Genomic DNA, 22,087 nt, shown 5'->3' on the forward strand with positions numbered 1-22,087 from the left:
ATACAGACCTATTTGTATTAGCTGTGTAACATGTGGATAAGGTGACTAACATAAGAAGCAATAATGGTGAAATTTATATCCTATATTTGTAATGCATTACTGCTGTAAAAGTGAAATTCTGTCTAGTTTTGAGAAGCTGGGCATCAGATTTTATTTTTAAAAATGAAAAATTGTCTCCCATATACTGGAAGCTCAGTGGCAAAGTGTAACCAATTCAAAGACAGTCATTGTAAGAACTAAAGCCAGTAATAAGCACTCAGATGCCTAATTTGTTGTTAGATCCTAGTGAATTTTCATTATGGGAGATTTTTGTAGTAATGGGTTGCCTGTTTTCTAAAAAATTGCCATAATGGTGCAGGTGGGTTGTGGGCATTTGATCCTTTCAGCAGAAAATGCAAGTGGCAGACAGAAGGCAGTGTTCTTGCCAGAAGCAGGTTACATTCTGAGAGCAGAGGAGGAGTAAATTTTTTTGTTTTCAGAGGTGCAAAGGAAGTATTTTGATTTAAATTTATGGCATTTGAAACACGTTTTAAACTTACTTTGGATTCAAAGACTGTAGATAATCAACCAGATCAAGAAGTCTATCTGAAATCACTAATTGAAAGAAAATTGTACTGATGTACTTACAATGGTGTAGTTTTTTAATGTTGATAGTTCTGACAGTCCTCATTTCTGGGAGCTTGCAAGTTTTGATGAAACTTGAAAAAGAGAGATTGCTCTTGACTGAGCATTGGTTTTATTTGATAAGGCTCCTTTTACTCTTTTATTTTTTAAGTTTTTTTAAAAATTATTTTTCCAATTATGGCAGTCAGCATTTTATCCTAAAAGACTCATCTAGGGTGTCTTAAGGACTTAGGGAACCATGATGATAGAAATGGTTTTGGCTGAGGGAGTTGTCCAAAAAAAGTTGCTTGGTCTACTTAAAAATGCAAAGATAGGGAGATAAGTAAATATTTCTGTTCTTTTCAAGAACAGAAGAGTCTGATACTTCTTTTTCATTGGAAAATAAGTTGTATAGTCTAGGAAACAATAGTAGATTTTCTAGGTATGAACCTTAACTGGGCTTTATGAGCTTCTTAACCTGTTATTGCACACAGGATAAATGAACCAATTTTCTATGTTTTATCAGAAAGACCAAGCCCAACTGTCGTATCAGTTTTGTAGCTCATTTTTAGATAATGCCATGGACAGACTGGATTCTCAAGAAGAACAAAGAATGATAGTCTGTCAGTTGTGGTAATGGGGAGTGACTGACAAATGGTCATTTTAGGTAGATAAGGCTGGGGAGAAGTCAGAGTCAGCTGTGTACGAGACAGTTGAAACGGAATGGGAGAGTGCAGTTTTAGCAGGATTAAACAAGAGAGTGCTTGGTATGAGTGCTAGCAAAATGTTATGGAAGCAGAGATACATACTGGAATGGATTGTGTAGCAAGGGGATACAAATATACTTCAGTGGAAATACTTAATGTCAGGCAGTTGGGTTGAGCATGGATGGTGGAAGGTAAAGCCTTAAAGGAAGTAGAGAGACTGGGTAACTCCTGGTCATCCTTTACAGCTCTTATGATACTAAGAGTTAAACTTTCAGGTTTATCAAATGAATGGTACTATAAAAAAACTTTTGTAATTCCATATTTCTGTGCCACAGCCTGGTTCGTGGGACATTTTCTGTACTTTTAGATTGTGACTTGGACGGAGGAGCTGTCCCAGATCCTCAGGGAGCCGTCTTTTACGAGTACCCCGTTGCTGGCAGTAGATGGCGCTGTTTCTCTTCCGGTGCATTCCCGTTCCCTGGGCTGAGCGGGGACTCTCCCTGAATTTCTCTTCTCCTGTGGAATGTGCTTATCAGTCAGACTTTGAATAGAATGGATTCAGGAGCGTCAGAGGGTTTGGTACTTGTTCTTAATTTCCTCAGCAGCCTTTATTCCCGTGCTATTTTGACTGGCAGAGGATGGCTGTTTTACATGCATCCGAGAGTGCTCGTATGGAGCTGTGTGTGTTTATTTGTCAGGGACCAGCTTATGTTAAGGTGGATTCACTGAGAGTACCTATGGATCATCATAAAACTTGCAGTTATTCCCTGGACAATCATTAGAAACTGAAGGAACTCGTAGGTTTTTTGTGTGCAAACTATAAAACTAACAGTAAGTGTATCCAGATGGTTCAAAGCCTGGATGATATCAGGTGGTGACATTAACACACATAATTATTGTGTGTTACCTTTCAGACCTTTCTTTTTTTGTTTATTGGAAGTGAATTTTGAAAATATGTGATAGTTTCACTTTTTATTTTTTCAATGGTGAAGTGAATACCCAAGTGGTGTGCCCATTAAGGGAGCTGTTGTGTCCTGAGAATCAAAATGATGTTGGCAGTATTTCCATATAGATTGGGAAGGTTTCTGAGCCCCTGGGAGGCTGGTTACCTATACTGTTAAATTATTAGAATGGTTTCTGTAGTGCTTTTGGTCTACATTCACTGAAGCTGGCACAGACCAAGTTGTTCTGAAAAGAGAGCTGAAGTGCAGCCACCCCATTTTGGATGCTGCTGTGAGCATGGCCAGGTTTGCATTAATTGGTCATGATCTCTGTGCCAGTGAACAGACATTGCAGGTGTTGAGGTCACTGGGATGGCTATAGCTGGTGAGTTTCAGGCGAAACTGAGGATCAGAAGATCTTGTAGTGGCTGAATTTCCCTGCTGTTCTCCTCAAGTGCCTGCCCTGTGCCTACTGTATGGGATCTGAGATGTAAGTAGCCTCAATAAATCCAGGCAGGTGGAGTTCTGAGAGATGGAAGCATGCCAGGGTTTTGGGTATAAGTCATACAGGTGAGGAAGGGTGTGGAGCGACGTGAGTGAATGGTCTGTCACTTTTGCCTGAGAAATGAGAGAGAGCAGCTTCTTGACAGGAGATGAGTTCTCTGATTTAAGCCTCTGATTAGCTTACATTTATGGAGAAAAATAGAAAGGTTGGGGTAGTATTTTAGAAAGTGTTTTGCATCAAATCTACTAGATGGATTTTTTTGTGATCTTTTAGGTGGTACTATTTTGATAAGCAATTCATCTTGATGCAGTGTGCTGCATTTCTAGAAGAGTTAATTCCAGTATTTATTTTTCATTTATAATTTATTGGAATAACTGTTAAATAAGCAAATAATAGTTCATTGCTAGTTGAAGGTAAATGGTTTGAGTGTTGGTTTGGAATATACAGTATTTGGCATGAGTGAATCTTTGGCTTGAAAGTGGAGTTCAGATAATTCCTTGAGGCCATGGATATGGACAGGTAGACAGTTCTCTCCAGGAAGTAAAGAAATATGTAAATCATTGATGGTCTGATATGGACTAAGATAATAAACTTTAGCAGTATCAGAGGTAGAACTGGAAAAAAAATTTGGTGTAATCTCCCTATGCCTGCTTTCTGCAATCGGGCAGAAGGGCTACTTCAAAATGGCTTTAAAGAGCCAGTAAAGCATGAGCTTATGCTTTGAGCACTTTCTGGAAGACTGACTTTGAGGCAAGTATTTTTGTCAAATGTGGAAATGTATTAAATATTGTAAACGTACCTTCTTCTATAAGGTAGATCACTTTGTTTGCCTGAAAAAGTGGTCTGCTGTACCAAACTCCGTACTGGTGCAGTTGCAGAGAAACCCATTTGTCAGGCTCAATGTTTTTTGTTGCCACTCTGTGATTTTGTGGTGATTGTTGGATACTCTTGCAAACAGAATTGTCTTTTTTCCTTCCCTTTTGTATATGGTGCTGTGTTTAAGATGATTAACATAATCTGCGTACTTACTGTTATGTGTTCTGTTCTGTGAATTGTGGATCAAAAAATGCAGATTATGGTATTGTGACCAAATATATATATATCAGGAAGTTAGATTGCTGACTTTATGGGAAAATTTTGCTGCCTCCCCTCATTCCTTGAAGTACAAATAAGGAAACTGAAATGTGATTTATTTATGTGCCTTATTTATGCATAATAGTTATGGTTGTTTTACAACTTTTTTATCCATTGGAACAATGTGTCTGGAAATTATTTCACTGTAATAGAGAGTTGGACAGATAATATTTCACTGTCTAGATTAAAAACAATGGGAGTTAATTTATGGCATTTCTCTCTTGAAGTAGAGTGTCCATAAATGAGATCTCCAATGGCTTCAAACAGCCATTTCTTATTCTTTTGGGACTCTTTCCCTGCTGGGGTCTCGCCAAGTGTTGTTTCTGTTGCTGTAGCAAAGGAGCAGGATGAGGACCATATAAATGAAAACTGAGTGCTCTCTGGTGTAAATTGTGTGGGAGTTCCAAGTTTTCATAGGTTTGAGATAACCCTGGGGTAACTTGCATTCTGCTTGATGTAACTGTAAATGAACTCTTAAGAGGTAGTGCCTTTAAAATATTCTGCTGCTTTCCAGACAATAATGAGGGAGCTCAGCTGGTGTCTCATCAAGCACCCAGGCACGCCTGTTGGTTCCTGCTATCCTCTGGAATCTGGTGCTTAGAAAGAACTGAGGTGGACATTTTAACATTTGTTTGCTGTGAGGTGTAAAATTCTGTGTCTTCAGATACATTACTCAAAAATGTTTTAGGGTTATAATAGAGTTCTTTGTGGGTATTTCCATTGTAATTAAATGCTAGTTTTTCTTTATTTAGCCTCCCTAGTTATTTTATCTTCAGCCTTTGCCAGTACAGCATGAGGAGGCACAGTGAGAATGCAAAATGTAGATAATGAAGACCTTCTGCACTACTTGATTAAAGAATTATTGAATGCATAATTGTAGTCAAGAAAAAGAAAAATAGCACGTTCCCCCGAAGTGTTTGCAACCAGGAGAGAACTTGGAGAGGATATTGTAACCCATTATTGTGATTAGCAGTACTGATAGAGCAACTGAATTCAGTAATTCTCATGTAAGTAAAGTGTAGAAAGTATTCCAGAATGGTATATTTATTTTAAAAAGGCGTCAATAAAATGAAAGTTTTGCCAAAATATGCTAACTTCATATTAAATAAATAACACAAAACAAAGAGAAAACTGTTTTTATATACAAATGGTATATAATGGAAAGTCAGCTCAGTACCTCTTGGGGAATAAGTCAAAAATCATACATTTATAGAAAGTATAGTAGTTGTGAATGAGTTGCTAGGAAAAATGCAACAATAGTAAAGTCTGTGTTCACTGAAGTGCCTTTTTCTGGCCGGATGCTTACACCCCTCCATTTAGAAACAAAAGTTAAGGAGAAAAGTATTAAAATAGTAACAAAAGTGCTTAAGGCAGTATTGAATAAACTAAACATTTATGCTTTCACAATGCTGGCTTTTCCCTGTTGGGGTGCTACTGAGGATGAAGGGTGAAAAAATGATCTGATTTCCTTGCTGAAAGATGAGAAAAGATCTGTAGTTCTTGAGAATCAGACCCTGGGGTGGGTTACACTGCATTCCTTCATCCACATCTGGTCAGCAAATTTCCTCTTTCTTGCTCACTGTTTTGTAAATGTCTAGGACTAGAAAGAGGGAGAAGTCCAAGCTTGTATTTAAGGACATAGCCCCTAAATTTTTCCCCAGGTTGGTTGTAGTGTGAGGTTCCTAATCAAAGGGAAAAGAATTATGTTGCTGCGCTACAATTGCCGCCGTCAGTAAATGCCGTTTGCTCATTAGTGAATGTTTCTTCTGATTTGTGTTCTCATTTATAATGTGAAAGCAGTGCTTTGCTTCAGACAACCTCTGCAGCTCTGGAGCAAATGAGCAGCTGACAGGCTTACTTTTAACAATGCATAGCTTAAATTGTTGTTTTCTTAAAACAGGCTTCATATTTTTCCTCAAATCCCTGGTAATTCCTTTCAGATGTTTGTTGTATTTTGCCGCATTTTCAAATGGAAAGACTTGATCCTTCAAAAGAGATAATGAAAGTTAAAACAAAAAACTCACACTAACAAACCATTGGCTATACATGGTAACCTGTTGGAGGAAAAGGAAGATAAAAACCCCTCACTTGTTCTTGGAGCTTACATTGAGGCCCTGTACTACCTGGAGCTAAGTTGGTGTGAATGATGAGATGGGTATATGGTTGGAGAATTATTCAAATGTTCAATTTCTAATTTTTTTCTCCCTTTTCTTTTTAGCAATTTCAACATAATTTTTACAGGCATGGTTTCCTGTCTTTTTCAGAACTGAGATGAAAACTGAGAGTGTTCATCCTCATTAGCAGTAGAACTCAAAACTGATTTGATTAAGTTGATGCAGGGACATGAGTTTATACTTTATTGCGGTTGCATTTCAATCTGACAGAAATTATTTTTCATTAAAGCTGAACAGGAATAAACTGTGCCAAAGCTGAGATAAATATTGGCACAGGGCTTTTTAATGTTTTAAAAGAACACGTTTTACCGAAGTGCAAGTACATGCCTACACTGGGAGAAAATGTTGTATAATTTTCTTCCATAAAGGTGCAATAGTCCTGGTGTGGTACTTGCATGTAATTTTGCTCTTTTCAGTGTGTTTTGTTGTTTATACACACAGTTCCTGACAATGATAACATGGAAATGTTTGGGATGTATTGTAACATTTCCATGCTCATAGGTAATTCCATAAGTGATCCATTACCTCGTATTTGACAGGTGTTTTAACATGAAGCACTATGTTAAATGGCAGTCAGACAATGCAGCTGTCATTACACAGCTGGCTGGCTGTAAGGCATGCAGTGTTCATAAGAGTCCTGTGAGAAGGCTGGCTAGGAGACACACATGTACAGTGTTGTCCCAATGTGGTTTTATCAGCAGAGCAATGTTTCTGGGCTCAGACAGTGACCCCTGGGCATTGTACTGAAGGATTTGAATGGGTCCTCTAGAGCTAAGGGAAGGATGCTGCAGTATCTGTGTGGAAGTCTCCCACTTCTGATGGGTACTGATCAGTAGCTGAACAGTTCTGTGTTGATAGATAAACTCTGGGCTGATGTTGAGAGGTCATAGGTAGCACAGGTCATAAAATTTGGAAGCCAAAAGAAACAAGGAAGCCTTTTCTCTACACTTCTCTGTGTATCAGCAAAGACTTTTTTTCTCAGTGCAATTTCTGGTTGATGACAATGGAAGATTTACGAGTGGTAAAGGAGTGCTGTTCTACGTATCTGTGGCCCTGGGTTGTGAAGGAAAACTCAGGCCTGTTTCATGCAGTGGGAACAATTTTTTATGATCCTTGGTTGCAGTGTGATTATTTTGGCTATTGGGGAAGAAGCTTCTCATATTTCCAAGGCTTTAACTGAACTCCTGGATATGCCAAAAGAGCTGCTCTGCTGTATCCTGATGAGTTGCAGAACAACAAAACTTGGGAAGTGCTGCTGTGTTGTTTCTACTGTTGGGTAGATAAAGTGACCAAATTGCTTTGTCAAGAGACAAAAAAGGCAGGGTAGCCTTGATTAACTTACACTTCTAAGTACTTTTATATACAAATAATGTGAAGGCTTGTGGGCTTTTGTCATCTCTCTTTCTGGGCTGTACCTTGGTAGTCACCAGTGGTGTCCAGTGATGTCTTCTGCTGTATGAGCTGATCACTCATACCTACCATCTCCTGCCTTTAAACCAATTGTCTCTTGGTACCTTTGTTCCTACCCTGAGGCTGTGTAAATTTCTGTAGTTTTTTTCTCCCAAGTGTTACAGGGTCTTTCATATTCATGTGCAGCTACCATTAACAAGATTTCTAGGAGATGCATCATGGAAAAATGTTTTTCAGAAACCATTTGGTCTGTTCCCAAGCATGACACAGGTGTTAACCAAAATACCCCTCCCAAAAAACAACAACTAAAAAAACCTCAAAAACAGCCTGGCATTTGTTACTCCATACTCTTGCAGGTGTCAGGGAAGTTCTCAGGTATCAGATTGCTCACGGCTGCTAGTTCAGTTCATTCTTGCCTTCCCCTGGAGTTCTTTTCCATGGTGAATGCCATCTCATCCTGGTAATTCCTTTCTGGTTCTTGGGATTCCATAATATTTTGTGCAGCTGTTTGAAGTTACAACAGGTTATCTTGAGGAGTTGTTCTGGGATGGGAACCAGAACAGTTTGCCCATCTCTGATCCCCAGAGAACAGAGTTCCTGTAGCCACTGTCCTAGAGCCTTTCCATGCTCGATTGCCATCCTCATGCAGTGCTTGTCTGCTGGGTGTGCAGAATCTCAGGAAGTTTTTGCTCCTCATGTGTTCGAAGGACAATTTAATAATAAATTAATAATAGTATCTTGGTGGTTAAAGCAGCTGCTGAGATTGCAGAAAGTCTATGTTCACTGACTTCATCTGAAGGGGAGATTGATTTCCTATTTCCTTACACAGTGACTTAGTCATTGAACTATTTGGAGGATTTGTACTTAATAATTTTATTAAATTTTATTGAATTTTCAAAGAGTTGGGGCCTAGAATGGAGTTAGGTTTTTTCAGGAAATGAGTGAATCAGCTACTGATTGTGCCTGTGACTGTTTAAATTTTCTGTGTGGAACAGAAGTATCAGTGAAATAAGTAGAGGGGAAACTCCTTTTACAATGATTTTATAACCTAGAATTAAAAAAACAGTTGTGGGAGGGCTTGGTTTAAATCTTTGATCAATGGTTGATAAAATCAATTTAAAATAGGGTCACTTAGTATACTACAAGTTGTGTATCTCAGTCTGTTGTCTTGCCAATGTTCAAATAATTCTGTAAAGCTTTGGGAATGCTCTGCACTAGGTATTCCCAATGATGGTGCTGGGAGCATTTTCCTGGAAGGTGAAGGAATTGAATTTTATTTTCCTTGAACAGAAATCACAAACCCTTGACCTTGCACTTCTCGAGTGTTACCACCCTCAGATTTAAGAACAAAAGGGTGATAGTATTAATGCCTCAGAAGAACTGTGAATCTTGCATTTGCTTTTTTTATATTTTACTTTAAAAATACTTGGAGACTGAACTTGGGATTGAAATTAGTCACACTTTTTTTTGAATTTTATTGCTAAAAACCATAAAATCAAAACCCAACCCTGATCCAAATTCTAAGGAAAACTTAGCAAGAGCTAGACAGGTGAATTGCTGTCTGTGCTGGAGTTTGTGCAGTGTGTTTTATAAGAGGACAAGTGGAAGGATAATTTCTAAAATGAGTGCAGCAAGGTTCATCAGAGTTCTACTAGAGATCTCTAAATTACCTTAGAACCCAAGTGCCTATAATGTAGACACCTGTTAAAGCTGCTCAGTTTTCAAGTTCACATAAAAGGAAATAAAAAATAAGGTAAGAACACAGATTCTAGAACAGATGTGGATGCTCTACAAGTACATACATTAAAATTATTTTTTAAATCTCAGTTTAATATAGACTCCTTGTGCCTGTATAAGCCACAATCAACACCTTAAACCTGAATCCTAAATCAATTAGCTAGTTCAGGTCAGGAGGCACTGAGAGATAGAAGTCTGCTGCTGAGGAATAACCACTTGTGTGTAAAACTGCATTTGTTATTTGGCAGCTGTGTGATACAGCCAACCCGAGAATAACAGCAGCATAAATTAAAGTAGTGAAGTCCATCTGGAGTTAAAAGTTTGCAGCAAGTGTTAAAAGAAATGCACTGCACACTTGCTTTGACTGAGAAATATTTGCTCTGCTAATGACAAGAGAAGCAGTAATTTTTAAGTTAATTAGATTCAGCTTTTCTTTTAATACCATTTGGTGTACAGAGGAGGTTACCTAAAGGTGCAATTCTAAACCTCAAAAGAGAAGTTCCGACTGAGAGCAGGTGACCTTATGGAAATTACAAGATGTAATTCATCATAGTTAATGTGGGTTTGGACTACATGACTGGAGAGGTCTCACTCATATGTAGTTTGATAACAGGTTCCCATTGCCAGTAATAATTTATACAAAAAAGAGAAGTTATGATATGCTTATTACATCTCTTCCACATATAAAGCAGATAATTTTTTTAGTCAGATGTCTGACATGTATCTTAAAAACACATTTTAAAAGTGCATACAGTCCGCAATTATTCATGGTAGTTTTAATATATTAAACTGAGATTTAAAAAAATAATTTTAATGTACTTGTAGTACATCAGCATCTGTTCTAGAATGGTCTCTCTGGTTTTGTGTTCTTTACCTTATTTTTTATTTCCTTTAATGTGAACTTTAAAACTGAGCAGGTTTAACAAGTGTCTACATTATAGGCACTTGGGTTCTAGGGTAATTGAGGTGCTGACAGCTGGTTAGACTTGCATTTAGACAAACTTCTAGGCTGTAATGCTGCTCTGTTTGTGTTTGTATTATTAGAAAGACATTGATTTTGGCCTTAATTTATTGTGAGATTCTCATGTGGTGTTTCAATTACATGATTTCCTATTTTTTTTTCATTCTGCTTTCTGTATGGAGTACATGAGCACTGAAGGAGCATTTACTTCATGTTACAGTTTGGCCCTGTTTCAATAGAAGGCTCTATGTTTTCTCTATTGTATTTGGTCCCACTTGGAAAACAAAGGGATTCCCTCCCCTGTCCCCACCCAGGGAAGTTTTTTGTTGTGTTTAAGTGTTTTTCCCAGTTTAAAGATGAGGAACTGAGGGAAGGAAAAGGTGTAGGCAGAAGTACATAGAAGTACCTGATAACTTTAGGAATTCAGTATGAAGCATTTGGGCTCTGATTTTTCAGAGCATCTTCTGTCTTGAAAATAAAAAATTGACTTCAAATTCACTGTAAATTCAAGTAGAGAAGTAGAGATCATATGGGTGCTACTCGTAGAAATGCTTGAAACTGTATATCTCCACAGCTGTTAGTGACATTTTAATCTTTTAATCACTGTTGAGCTGTTGCAGGACTATGGTTAACTAGCTGAAAAAAGGGGAGAGAAGCTTCCAGTATGAATTATGTGAGCTTATTCTGTCCGGAAAGTTAAAAAAAATTAATCTGATGATGCTTGAAGAAATGTGTTACCACTGACTTTTGTTCTACAATTTCAAGAAGTAATCTCACATCTTGTATAACCTACCTGAATTTGTGAGCTAATACTTTCTTCTACCTTTTTAATTATGCCTCATATGCTGTGCTCATTATAGATGATGCAATAAATAGGGCAGGGACAGGTCAGACTGTTATCCTTCATGGTGTAATCCTGATTGATCCATTCATCCATGACTTGAATGAGACATAGATCCTCAATTTTTTTCAGAGAAAATATGACACAATATTATCATACTCTAAGGTGTGTGCACAGAGAGGCCAAGTTGAAGATCAGAGGCAACCTTCTCTGTCACTTTTTAAATTTAATGCTAGATTATTTTTAACCTTATTGCTCTTTTAACACTGAGGCTGTTTCTGTGCATGTAATAGCTTTCACTTTCTAAAAAAGCAAACTGAGCTGAATTTGGGGATCTGTGTGTGACTCAGTGTAGCTCTGCTTGTAGACATGAATCTTAAATTAAACCATTTAATAGCTCTGTCAAGGATTTGTTCCTTATGCTGCCTCCATGTTCCCAGGGCACAACTGCAGGGATTCTGTCTGCTTCTCCTTATGTCTGTATCAGTGGCCCTTAGCCTTTCTCTTAGGATGATTAACATGCTTGTCCTGTTTGTGAGTTTGTAGATGCGTGGGAAAACAAAACTGATGAAGTGTTTGATTTCCAGATGTTTAGCAATGAGCTTTGGAATTACTTTTCCTGTCCAGGCATCTCCTGAACCTCTTGCAGCTTCTGCTTGCTAACCTGCAGTGAATCTTGAGTTTTTGTCCAGTCTCTTCTGGAGGTTATGTAAAATTCTTGCGTGCACTAGTCCTATTGTAAGGAATTCAAAGCATCTGCTGACTGTTGCATATGGAAATGGAATTTTTCCAATATGGAATTTTTTTATTTATTTGATTATTTTAAACCAGATTCTAACAAGATTTATCATGCAAGTCCCTACTTCCTGAATTGGGGCTTATTACATGTTCTTTCGTTCTCTTTTCCTACCCAAGATTTATTTATTTTCACATTTGTCTGATTGCCTTTGCAGCTTCTCATCTGTTATCTCCCCCAGCCTCTTGCATTCCCACCTTTTTGCTCAGTGGTAACATCACAGTTTGAATTTCTGTGCCTAGTCTAGCAAGTCCTAAACTCCCTTGAATCTCTCTCCATGCTCCTCAAGGCTTATTGGAATATGAATCCCAATATTACCAGGTAGATTGTGCCTGGGCCAGTCTGACCCTTGCTGCTGGGCCAAAGGCGGCATCTGTGGTGCATCACCCCAGAGACACCTTTAGCTTGCTGGTGGTTGCAGCTGGGCCCTAGCAAGTCCAGGCTTGTTAGGAACTCTGTTTACCTCAGGAGGAAAGCTTCAGGCGATGGTGAAGAGAAAAAGGAGAGGATTCTACTGGAGGGTTTAATATCCAGAGGTTTATTCCATGGTTACAGAGGTCTGAATCTTAGGAACAGCTCCAACAGAATCCCAACCGCCTGGCCTGCTTCACCTTTTAAGCTCAGGGGGAGGGGAGGGGACAGGTGAGCCACCAACCAGATGGGGGGGGAGGGGTCTCAAGGGACGAGGGACACCTAGACAGGCCAATGACCTCTGGGCCTGAGGGGCATCCTTTGAACTTGCCCAACCACACGACGCCTTGCTGGAATGTTAAGCCTGATTGACAGGACTCACTCAGCAAGGGGGCGAGGGTGGAAAGGGAGACCAGTATTGGCACACCTGGGGAAGGGACCTGAAAGTTTAAAACACACTGCAACAAAGGCTTATTTTGGTAAAAAAGAGTGACCTCAAGTCAGAATCATGGTTCTTCTGCATCAGATTTAGGGAGATGCTTCTGCTGTGCTGAACAGGACACGGATTTCACTCTGTTTTCTGGTGTATGGATCTGTGTGAATATCCAATTTGATTCCTGTGTGAATATCCACGTTATCTAGGGAAGTAATGGCAAGAGCTCTTGCTGATTTAGTTGAGCATGTGTGAAGTCTCTTCCATGCTGTCATGAATGGGACTGGGACCTCCTTGGAAGGATGTAAAAAATTCACCGTTCTCCTTGGAGACCATTGGCCATGCCCAAGGGATTTGTCCTGGGAGAACTTGGCAGCCAAGTAGCAGCCTTGGGTCTGGGGAGAGATGGAGAGACTGTGGGTTAAGAAAAGGAGGTGATGAACCAGAACTCAGGCAGGACCAAAGGTGTGCTGGGAGCCAGAGGGGAGCGAGCAGAGCTGCCTGTGCTACCTCGCCTGGAATATGGCAGCTCCCTACTGCCAGGCATCAACAATTCAATGTGAAAAGGGAGCTTTATTGAATAAAACCTTGGTGCTCTCTCACTTATGATTTTTGTCTCCCTAAAATTAACTATATCCTACATGGTAGGCTGATGGAATCCTGAATATTTTCTTTAATTTAAAGAAATTCTGAAATTCCGGGGTTTTTCTCCTTTCTTTTTGAGCAACTCCAGACACGTGCATATTCTAGCTGTCATTTTTGTGGATGCTGAAATGTTATGGATTGATTTCTGTGGGTGGCAAAATGTATATGCCTGGCACAAAAGTATTCCAAATTTGATATTTTTGCTCCCAAAGCACAGAGCTGCAAAAAAATTCCTGCGTAACAAGCTTTCCAGAATTTTGTTACCCATGAGCTAAGCCATTTTGGCTGTTGGCATAGAGAAATTAGGAAAAAAAGTGATCTTAGGCAGATAGTTGGCTTGGAAAGTTGCATTCAGAAGCTTTGAAATTTCACAAGATTGTAAGAGTGGAAAGCAGCAATCTCTTACAGCAAAGATCCATAGTCTGCAGTGCCAGTGCCAAAAGCAGCATACAAGGCAATTTGAATAATATGCATTTTTGCATAATGTGATGTGGGTTTGAGCTGCAGTCTTGTGAGGAAAACATGTGTGAGATGTCCTTGTTCCCAGCTCCCGGCTTCCTCCAGGTTCAGCACTGCCACCTGGGCCAGACTCTGCCATTAGGTGGTCCCTGGTGTCTGTTTGCTCCACAAGCACTGCCTTCTAACTTGGGCCGCCAAAGCAGGCTGGTGCTCCACTTCTGCCAGATTGCCCTTGAGATGGGAAGTGTCAGACAGCTTTGATAAAGGATTTTGCTATTGCTCCTTTTTGTGTTCTAAATCTCCAAGCAACTTTTTTAACTAAGCTGTGTTTAATAGCTTCAGCAGTTCTGAAAGAGCTGCTGAGACTGCTTTCAGTGGGGTTTGTTGTTTGTGTATAAAAAGTAGTGGATGTGATGAAAAATATAGCCCAGCATTAGTAATATAAAAACTTTTACCAAGTTAGGGAAATAAAATTAGCTTAATTTATGGTGTCATCACTGTACTGAAGATTATACCAGTATTAATGAAAAGTTGCTATCTCAGTTAATTTAATCATCTTAGCAACCTAAAGCCATGCAGGGATACAAAGTTGAGTATGCCTTGTCTTTAAAAGAGCCAGTTCTTGTTTTGAACTATTTAAAGTGCTATTCTAACAACAATTGGAAACAGGAATGCTAAAACTGTAACAATTTAGGCATGCTAATTGATTGTATTGTGCAGGTAGGTTATGAATTCTTAACTATATGGTTTCTAATAAACTGTCTGCTATTGGTTTTGTGTAGATCATCCTTTGCAGGCTGGAAGTGCCAAGTGCAGGATAATTCAGTGAATGATGTGGACTATTTCAGCTTCTTGTTTTCAACCCTTATAGGTAATCCATATGAATGTAATAATTCAGAATTAACAAAATGAAATTTGTTTTGATAGTCAGTTACTAAATTTAATTTAGAGTAAATGGTTTAGTAAGTACTTCCTGAAAGTAATTCTAATCTTGTTACATATTTTTGATATGAGATTTTATTTTCTTGGTCTGATTTTTGACACTCTGCTTTTACACTTTTCCATTTGGGCTGAGTATTTGCATACTTTTCCTTCATTCTAGCAACTTTTTCAGGAAAATATGAGAAAAACTTAAATTTAGCATATGACATATAAACAAGATTTTTTTTCCTAGCTTGAAGTAAATGCCTTTTATTAGCTCATAACAATATAAATGAGTGCCTCTGGGATTTCCTGTGAACGTGCTTACGCTCTTAAAAACATTCCATCAGAATAAAGTAATCAAAGTACGTTCAAGTGAGCTGGCCAAGGTCAGCGTGTGAGCAGAGCTACTTCTGCTGCTCCATTCTTACTCAGCTGTAAAAATAGTTGCATTCTGTGGTGATGCAACTTTGGGAAGTTACAGTGCTTAAAATGGCGTAATACTGCTGAGAAGTAACTCCCACTGACTTCTGCTGTGGTAAAAAATAGTGTGTTTCCTTTATCACCTCTGTCTTTTATAATGTTCAGATACTTTGTTTTCAAAAATTACCTTTTTGTTGCTAAAATGGTAGAAAGAGTGCTGGACTGATAGCAGAGAAAATGAAAGCAAAGCCCAAGTCACTCTTGTGGAGTGGTCATCCAGTTTTACTAAGACATCTAATACCTATCTAGAAATAATAAGCCAAATGATTTTTTTTTTTTAATACCTGAGGCTATATTATTTATTACTAAGTTATTGGGAATACGTGAAGTAGTTTGCATTATATCCATGTTTTTAATTTTTTGGAGATACATATAGCGAAGATAGTATAACACAGGCCTCTTAAGGTGTTTTTTTATCACATTATAGTACTATTGAGTTTTAAAAATATTTTTATTTTCTGTCAAAATTTGTACTTTAATATACTTAGTTTATTGAACCAAGCAAGAGCTTTTAAGAAAAAAATGTTATGTTGACATAGTGTAAAAGACAGTGTTTGTCAATGATGCTGTTGAAGTAGAACACTGTTTGGCTTGTTTTGTGATACTGTTGTACTGCTTCTTCTTCCCCAGGGTTTTCCAGAGAGGAGCTGACTAGTCTCCAGGGCATTAGAGGAAAACCACACATTAGCCAGACACAGCTTTCACCTATCCGTCTTTACCTAACTGATCTGGACCAGTTTTTACACCACTGGGCTGTGACAGAGGTAATACATCAACCCTAATTCTAAATGACAGCGTACAAACTCTGAGTGCTCTCCATCCCTTTTCCACAGATGGCTAAATCCTGTCGTGATTTCAGTTGACAAAAGAATGAAAAATAGAAAAGCTGTCAAACAACCAACATTTTTCTGCAGCCATCAGATAATATTTTGAAGGGAGCTGCTTTAAAAGTTAAATGTTTAGACACGTAGTATGCAAAGTCATACTCAAGGAAAGATTGGTAGAAACCTTGGTGGGGATTCTTAAGCACTAATATTAGGACCAGCAATATATTTTGGTTTTCAAAAACAAATTAATTATAAAAATACTAATTATAAAGAGTTTTCCTGGGGAATAAGTGCCACTATTAATTAAGAAGCACTTGCATTGAATAAGATTTGAACTTTCAAGCAATATTAAGTTGGCTGTAGTCATTATTTTGAATAATTCCTGATTAGTTAACCAAAATATGCTGGGTTTAGAAACTTCACTCTGAATTCAGTACCTCACATCATAAGAGCTGAAAACTTAATTTGTCTGTGCGTTCTAAAAGGGATTTGAGCCACCAGATTTTATTCGAAAGAGGTGCATTAGCTGTCTTTCTTCATTAGCTCTTTTTATTGTTTGGCTCACCAGAAACCACTTTGAGGTGTGAAATCATGTTGTAGTGACATGCCAATTTGACAGTATTTATGAAGTTGTAGTTCTGAATTCAGAACGAAGAGTGAAACAGAAGGTTTTAGTTTTGTGTTTTTTCATTCAAGAAAGCAATATTGTAGATGTTTTCTACTTCATAGTGTTTAAATGATAATGTTCTGAAATTGATGCTACTCTGAGATACAGATGGAATGTGTGCTGTTATGTATTAGAAAGTATTTTAAGCAGAGCTGTTGCTTGGTAGCATGACTCACACACATTTTTAGGTGTCCTGCCTTCAGTCATTCAGCCTGTGGAGCAGTTGAATTTCCTCATTTGTTTTGCTTTGTCTCTTCTGGACTGTAATGAAGTGTTTTCTCAACAAAATACCTTTCTCCAATATGGAGAGATCAGAATACTCTCTTTCCTGTTGCTTCTGTGAATGCACAGAGCAACTATTTGTTTCTCAGTTAGCATAATCCCATACAGCATCTGAAGGATTTATGTACACCTTACCTGTTTCTAAAAATGTCACCTTTAATGTTTTCTCCTTCCTCTTTTTGCTTCTATTCCATAAATCTTTCAAGGTTGGCAGTGAAATAGGACTGTTTTCACAAAGGAAACAGTGAAGTAGTTTGATTTCTTTTTTGTGCATTTGGTTCCTGATAGCAAGTTTGAGTCTTTTCTACCACAATGTTCAGGTTTTTGGTGCTGTAAAGGAGAGTCAGTATCTTCAGAAACTTGACACTTACTTTTCTAGAAGTACCTTTTCTCAGGAAAGAGACAAGGTGCTCTTCCAGGTTGTTAGAAGGGGATGGTGGTCAGTAAGCAAAGAGCTGGATATCCTTGGTTACTAATGAAAGATTTGGACATCCTGTGGAGCACTGCACTACTTCTGCACTTATGTGTCAGCCCAATGTCTATTCTGGAGACTGTGTTATAAAAGAATAGGAGCAAAAATCCCATACATCAATATCTGTGTGAAGAAGGATCAGACCTTCTAGACTCACCTGATTTTGTGGGCTCTTAACCAACGAGAGTTCTGAACTGTTGCATTTTCCCAGTGAGGGTGGTCAAACACTGGAATGAGTAGCCTAGAGACATTCTGGTTCCCATCTATGGATGTATTCAAAACCAGGCTGGACACAGCACAGGGTGACTTGCACCAGGTGGCTCCACTTGAGCAGGAGCTTTGGCTTAGAGGAACTTGAGGGTATTCCTTCCAGCTCTAGGGATTCTGTGGTTATTTGAAATCTCCTTCTGTAACAAAAACAGGTCTTTTTGTTTCACCATCAACAAATCTCTTTGTTATTTTTGCTATTTAGACAAAATGGAATTCACAATATGAGTAAGAGTTTGTTGTTTTCTTTTATTTTGTAAGTTTGTTGCATTTATATTTATTTGATCTAAAATACCTGCCAGGTACTGCAGGACTGTTTGGAGTGTTCCCCCCAGGTTTGCTAGTTTTTTTTCCCCCATGGAATTTTGGGAACAAAAACGTAGGGGCACCTCTTCAGTAGTTTGCTTTCATTCTGGAGAAAATATAAGATAATCTTGCCTCTGATGTGGTAGTAATGGTGGTATATCTGCTTGTGTTACAATGAGAAGTGATCATTAGTATTGAGGCAACCACTTCCTTTTATGAATTGCAGAATTACATTCATTTTTCACTCATCTGGTTTTGATTTCAGATGCAGACATAGATATGGTAAATGATGCATAAACAAAACCATGCTGATGCTCTTCATCTTTTAGATTACTTTTTTTCACTGTGTTTAAGTATCTAATACAGCACTGTGTTCTTTAAGTTTTTGGGATTTTATCTTTTCCTTGCATGAGTACCATTCTCCAACCTCAAACATATTGACCAATATGGTATATAATGCTCAGTTTCTGAAAAAAATTGTTCTGAGGACTGTAGTCCATTAAAACATTGGGAGTTAGAGTCTGGACAAATTTTTAAAACCAAGGAAGTAAAGAAGGAGCAAAAAGTCAAAGGCAAGCTTGTTAAAAACCTTTGCGTTTGGGATTTGCCACAAGCTGCACAGGAGTACTTTTAGGAGATCAAGTAGTTTTCATTAGGTACTGAACAAGCTAATCTGCTCTCAAAAGGGAAAAAAAACCCCTAAACAACAACAACAAAAAAATCCCAGCCAGAAAAGCAAAGCCCAGTGTTGCAGGCTCTGGGGAGAAGGAAAGTGCCAGGAAATGACGAGGCTCTCCTAGGGTGTCTGGCAGCACAGTGGGATATGAGGGTTCCCTGTGCATTGAGTGTCAGGGAGATAGGTTTGGAGGCTGCCTTCTTCCACGTGGAGATAGTTCAAGGTGTGATAGAATTTTGGAGTCAAAATATTTTTAGCTGTAGCAGCAAATTGCTTTATTTAGCTAGAGAAGTGCTACAGGAAATAATAAACCCTGGCTTGAATTAGTCATGCTTTTGGTGGAATTTGGTATAGTGCAGAGCTTCTGAATGCTAACCTTTCATCTGTTCCCTTGCTGGATAAGGAAGGACAATGGTGATGCTGTCATGTTAGGCAAAATGTTTGTAGTAATTTTAAATACCTGCTAAATGAAAACAGTGCTCGTTGGCTGCAGATCAGGCCTCTACTCTGTGTTGAGAATTGTTTGTTTGAGAGTTCTCATTATGTGAGGATTTCCTCTCAATGGAAAAGTATTTTAATGTGGGTGAAAATAAATAAAGAACTCTGATGTAATCAGAATTTGATGGCCTGGTTTCCTATCAATAAATGAGATAAGTGATCAGATTCCTGTTAGTCCTTCCACTGTCTTCTTTCATTTCTTCCAACTGTAGTTTTATCTAAACCATTTTTAGTTTATAGCTGTCTGCTGAAAAGAATAAAGTTGCAAATACTAATTCCCCGTAAATTCTATGAAAATAAGCAGGTGGAAGAGAAAAAGCTTTAGATTAGAGCAGGCTGGGCTGTAACTCTGTTCCAGCATCCTGCTTGGCAGCACCCAGCCTGCAGGGGCTGTCCCTCGGCCAGCAGGGTGTCAGGGTCGTGAAGCAGGAGCAGGGAGGGTGGTGGGACTGAGGAAGGGTCCCAGGTGGGAATCTGCAGGCCACAGCTTGTTGGCCTTACTGCTCACTGCTCAGCTTTGTTTCCCAGTGCAGGGAAAGGCAGTCCCACCTTCCTGTCCGTAGCTGTGCAATGGGTGATGTGTGTTTCTATGGGTAAAGAGCTGGAAGAGGGAATTTCATGTATAACGTATGCCTGCCAGAGATTTGGGAGAAAAAGCAGTGTGCCTCTGGAGAAAGGGCAACTTCTGGAAAGGAAAAGAATAACTTGAGGCATTTTCAAACAGCAGTTTGGACTTCTGGGGTGTTATTATAGCCAGGGCGCTTGGTAGGATAACAATAACAAATGCACTTGTGGATAACAATGCAATTGTGGATAACAATAACAAATACACTTGTGATAGGAAGTAATGCTTTTAGGTAGTTTTTAACAAAACCTGTTTTTAGATGGATATTGTTTGTAATTTGCTTTTCTTTTGACTAGAGAGTGGTTTGGAATTGGAATTGTGACAATCTGAAACCATGGGGTTTTTTTTTTGAAGCTTTTAAATAGTGGTGATTTTCAGTTAAGAAGCAATACTTCAGAAAAGTCTCTCTTTAGAGCTATGCAAAGCAGCATTTAAAGGTTAGTCTTCATGATTTGTCTAAAAGAGATGTTAAATGTGGGAACTTTGGTTCTTTTTCTGGAGGAACTTCTGCTTAAAATTACTTCTGTCTTGTTGAAGCCAATTATTTAAAATCACCCCCCTGTAGCTGAAATAAATGGGACTCCAGAATAAATGGTTGCAGCCCGAGGGAAGAGCTTCAGCCTTGGCTCATTTTAACTGTGCCCATAGTGTTTGTCAGTGATATTGTTCACTCCCCTGTAATTGAATTGCTCTGCCAGGATGGAATGAAAAAGTGCCCAGAGAAATGAAGAGTTTAACAAGGTAACAGTGTATACATGGTAATTTCTGTTGTAATATTTGATGTTTGTGACGGTCGAACGTTTCAGAGGGGGAAAGCAAATGATAATTTGAGGCTTTGCTTGAAGTCGAGATTCCAGAGCTGTATCGAGCCCACAGCTGACTCAAAGAAAGAAAATATTCAACCAATTGTTTAAAATGTTTAAGAGCAAGCACTAGGGAAGGTCAGCTGCTTTTAAAAGCAGACTTGAATTCAAAAACTTGGAGGTGCATGTAGTGTAATACACTAATCTGTGTCCAAGCCTGTTCTGTCTTATAAGTGAAATACAGTTGGGAAGGCTGGATCTGCACAGATGTGCTATGAAAAAACTACAGCTAATCAATAAAAGTAGCAAGTCAGTGGATATAAATTAAAAGCCCTGCAAGGATGTTTGTCTTGAGAAGTAAATGGTGGTATTGGAGTGCTGTAGCTTAATTTGAAGTAGAGATTAATGCCTTAAAAAAACCCTAAAAATTTTTACAATTTAGATTTTTGAATTGAAATTCCTGAAAGATTTCATCCTGTTGTCTTTATTGAGATTTACAGGTCAAAGTTACATCAGGGAGAAAAGGCAGCTGAGGGTAAATAAACTTCCTTCTAAATAAAATTCCTTCTAAACAAGGAATATAGTACAATTTTAACCTTCTTTAAAGAAGACAAAAAATTCTGTATAAACCCATTAGCATTTAGTAAAGCTACATCCTATCCCAGCTTTAATGTTGAGAGGTGAAAATAATTACTTTCTTGGAAAGTAATGCAAAGTCCAGAGAAAAGAGAAGGGAAGAAATTTAAGTAAAAGGAATGCCTCCTAAAATTAAATAAATAATAATAATTAAATAAAGCTGTTTTTCAAAGGTCTCTTTCATAAGATATAAAACTTAAAGCAAACAAAAAAGCACCAAAACCAGCCTCCACAGGTAAAACACAAATTTGCAGAAAACCAGAGCTGATCTTCAGCCCAGTGCTCCATTGTACCTGCATCATATACTTCCAGCATATCTTGTAACACCTGGGAGCTCACTGCAGTGTTACTGCACGTAACTAGCATGAATTTACAACTCCACAGGTACTGTGTACTGTGCTTTATATTGAAATCCTGGCTTGTGATACCTAACCTAAGTTTGCTTAGAAAGATAGGCTTTGCAGCACAAGAGCTAAGTGGTTTTCTGTATTTTCAAGTCCTTTTGTTTGTAGAAGAGGAAGGCAGGTGAATTTGGAGACTTCAACAGCAGGTGTTCCTTTGACTGTCCTGCATGTAGTCTGACAAGGAGGCATCCAGAGCAGGAGCAATTGGCTGTGGTGACATTTTATAGCTGTGAGGAAGCTGCAGAGCCACGAAAGAAGGGCATATTTATGGATGCAAGAAGACGAAACAAAAGCTGTTTTGTGGTGTCCTTTCTTTGAATTTTGTTAGTAAGATGGCTCTGAGAAGAGAACCCAACCTGTGTTGTTCTTCAGGTGTGGCTTTGTGCACCCTTGGATGGCACAGTGGCTGTTGAGCTCAAGCCCTGGCTTTGCTGATAGCAGTGTTTTCAGAAATGCCCCTCAC

The 22,087-nt window shown here is 38.6% G+C and overlaps 1 protein-coding gene across 2 annotated transcripts in view; it reads left to right on the forward strand.

Annotated features, from left to right (window-relative positions):
• TEX10 (testis expressed 10) overlaps nucleotides 1-22,087 on the forward strand; it is a 55,179-nt gene that overhangs the window by 22,928 nt on the left and 10,164 nt on the right. For both annotated transcript variants that reach the window (XM_064705685.1, XM_064705686.1), the window contains exons 11-12: nucleotides 14,540-14,628; nucleotides 15,792-15,925. In XM_064705685.1, the coding sequence (XP_064561755.1) occupies nucleotides 14,540-14,628; nucleotides 15,792-15,925 (223 nt within the window). The remainder of the gene's footprint in view (nucleotides 1-14,539; nucleotides 14,629-15,791; nucleotides 15,926-22,087) is intronic.

This window comes from Zonotrichia leucophrys, chromosome 2 (assembly GCF_028769735.1).
Source record: "Zonotrichia leucophrys gambelii isolate GWCS_2022_RI chromosome 2, RI_Zleu_2.0, whole genome shotgun sequence".
NCBI classification, from domain to species: Eukaryota; Metazoa; Chordata; class Aves; order Passeriformes; family Passerellidae; genus Zonotrichia; species Zonotrichia leucophrys.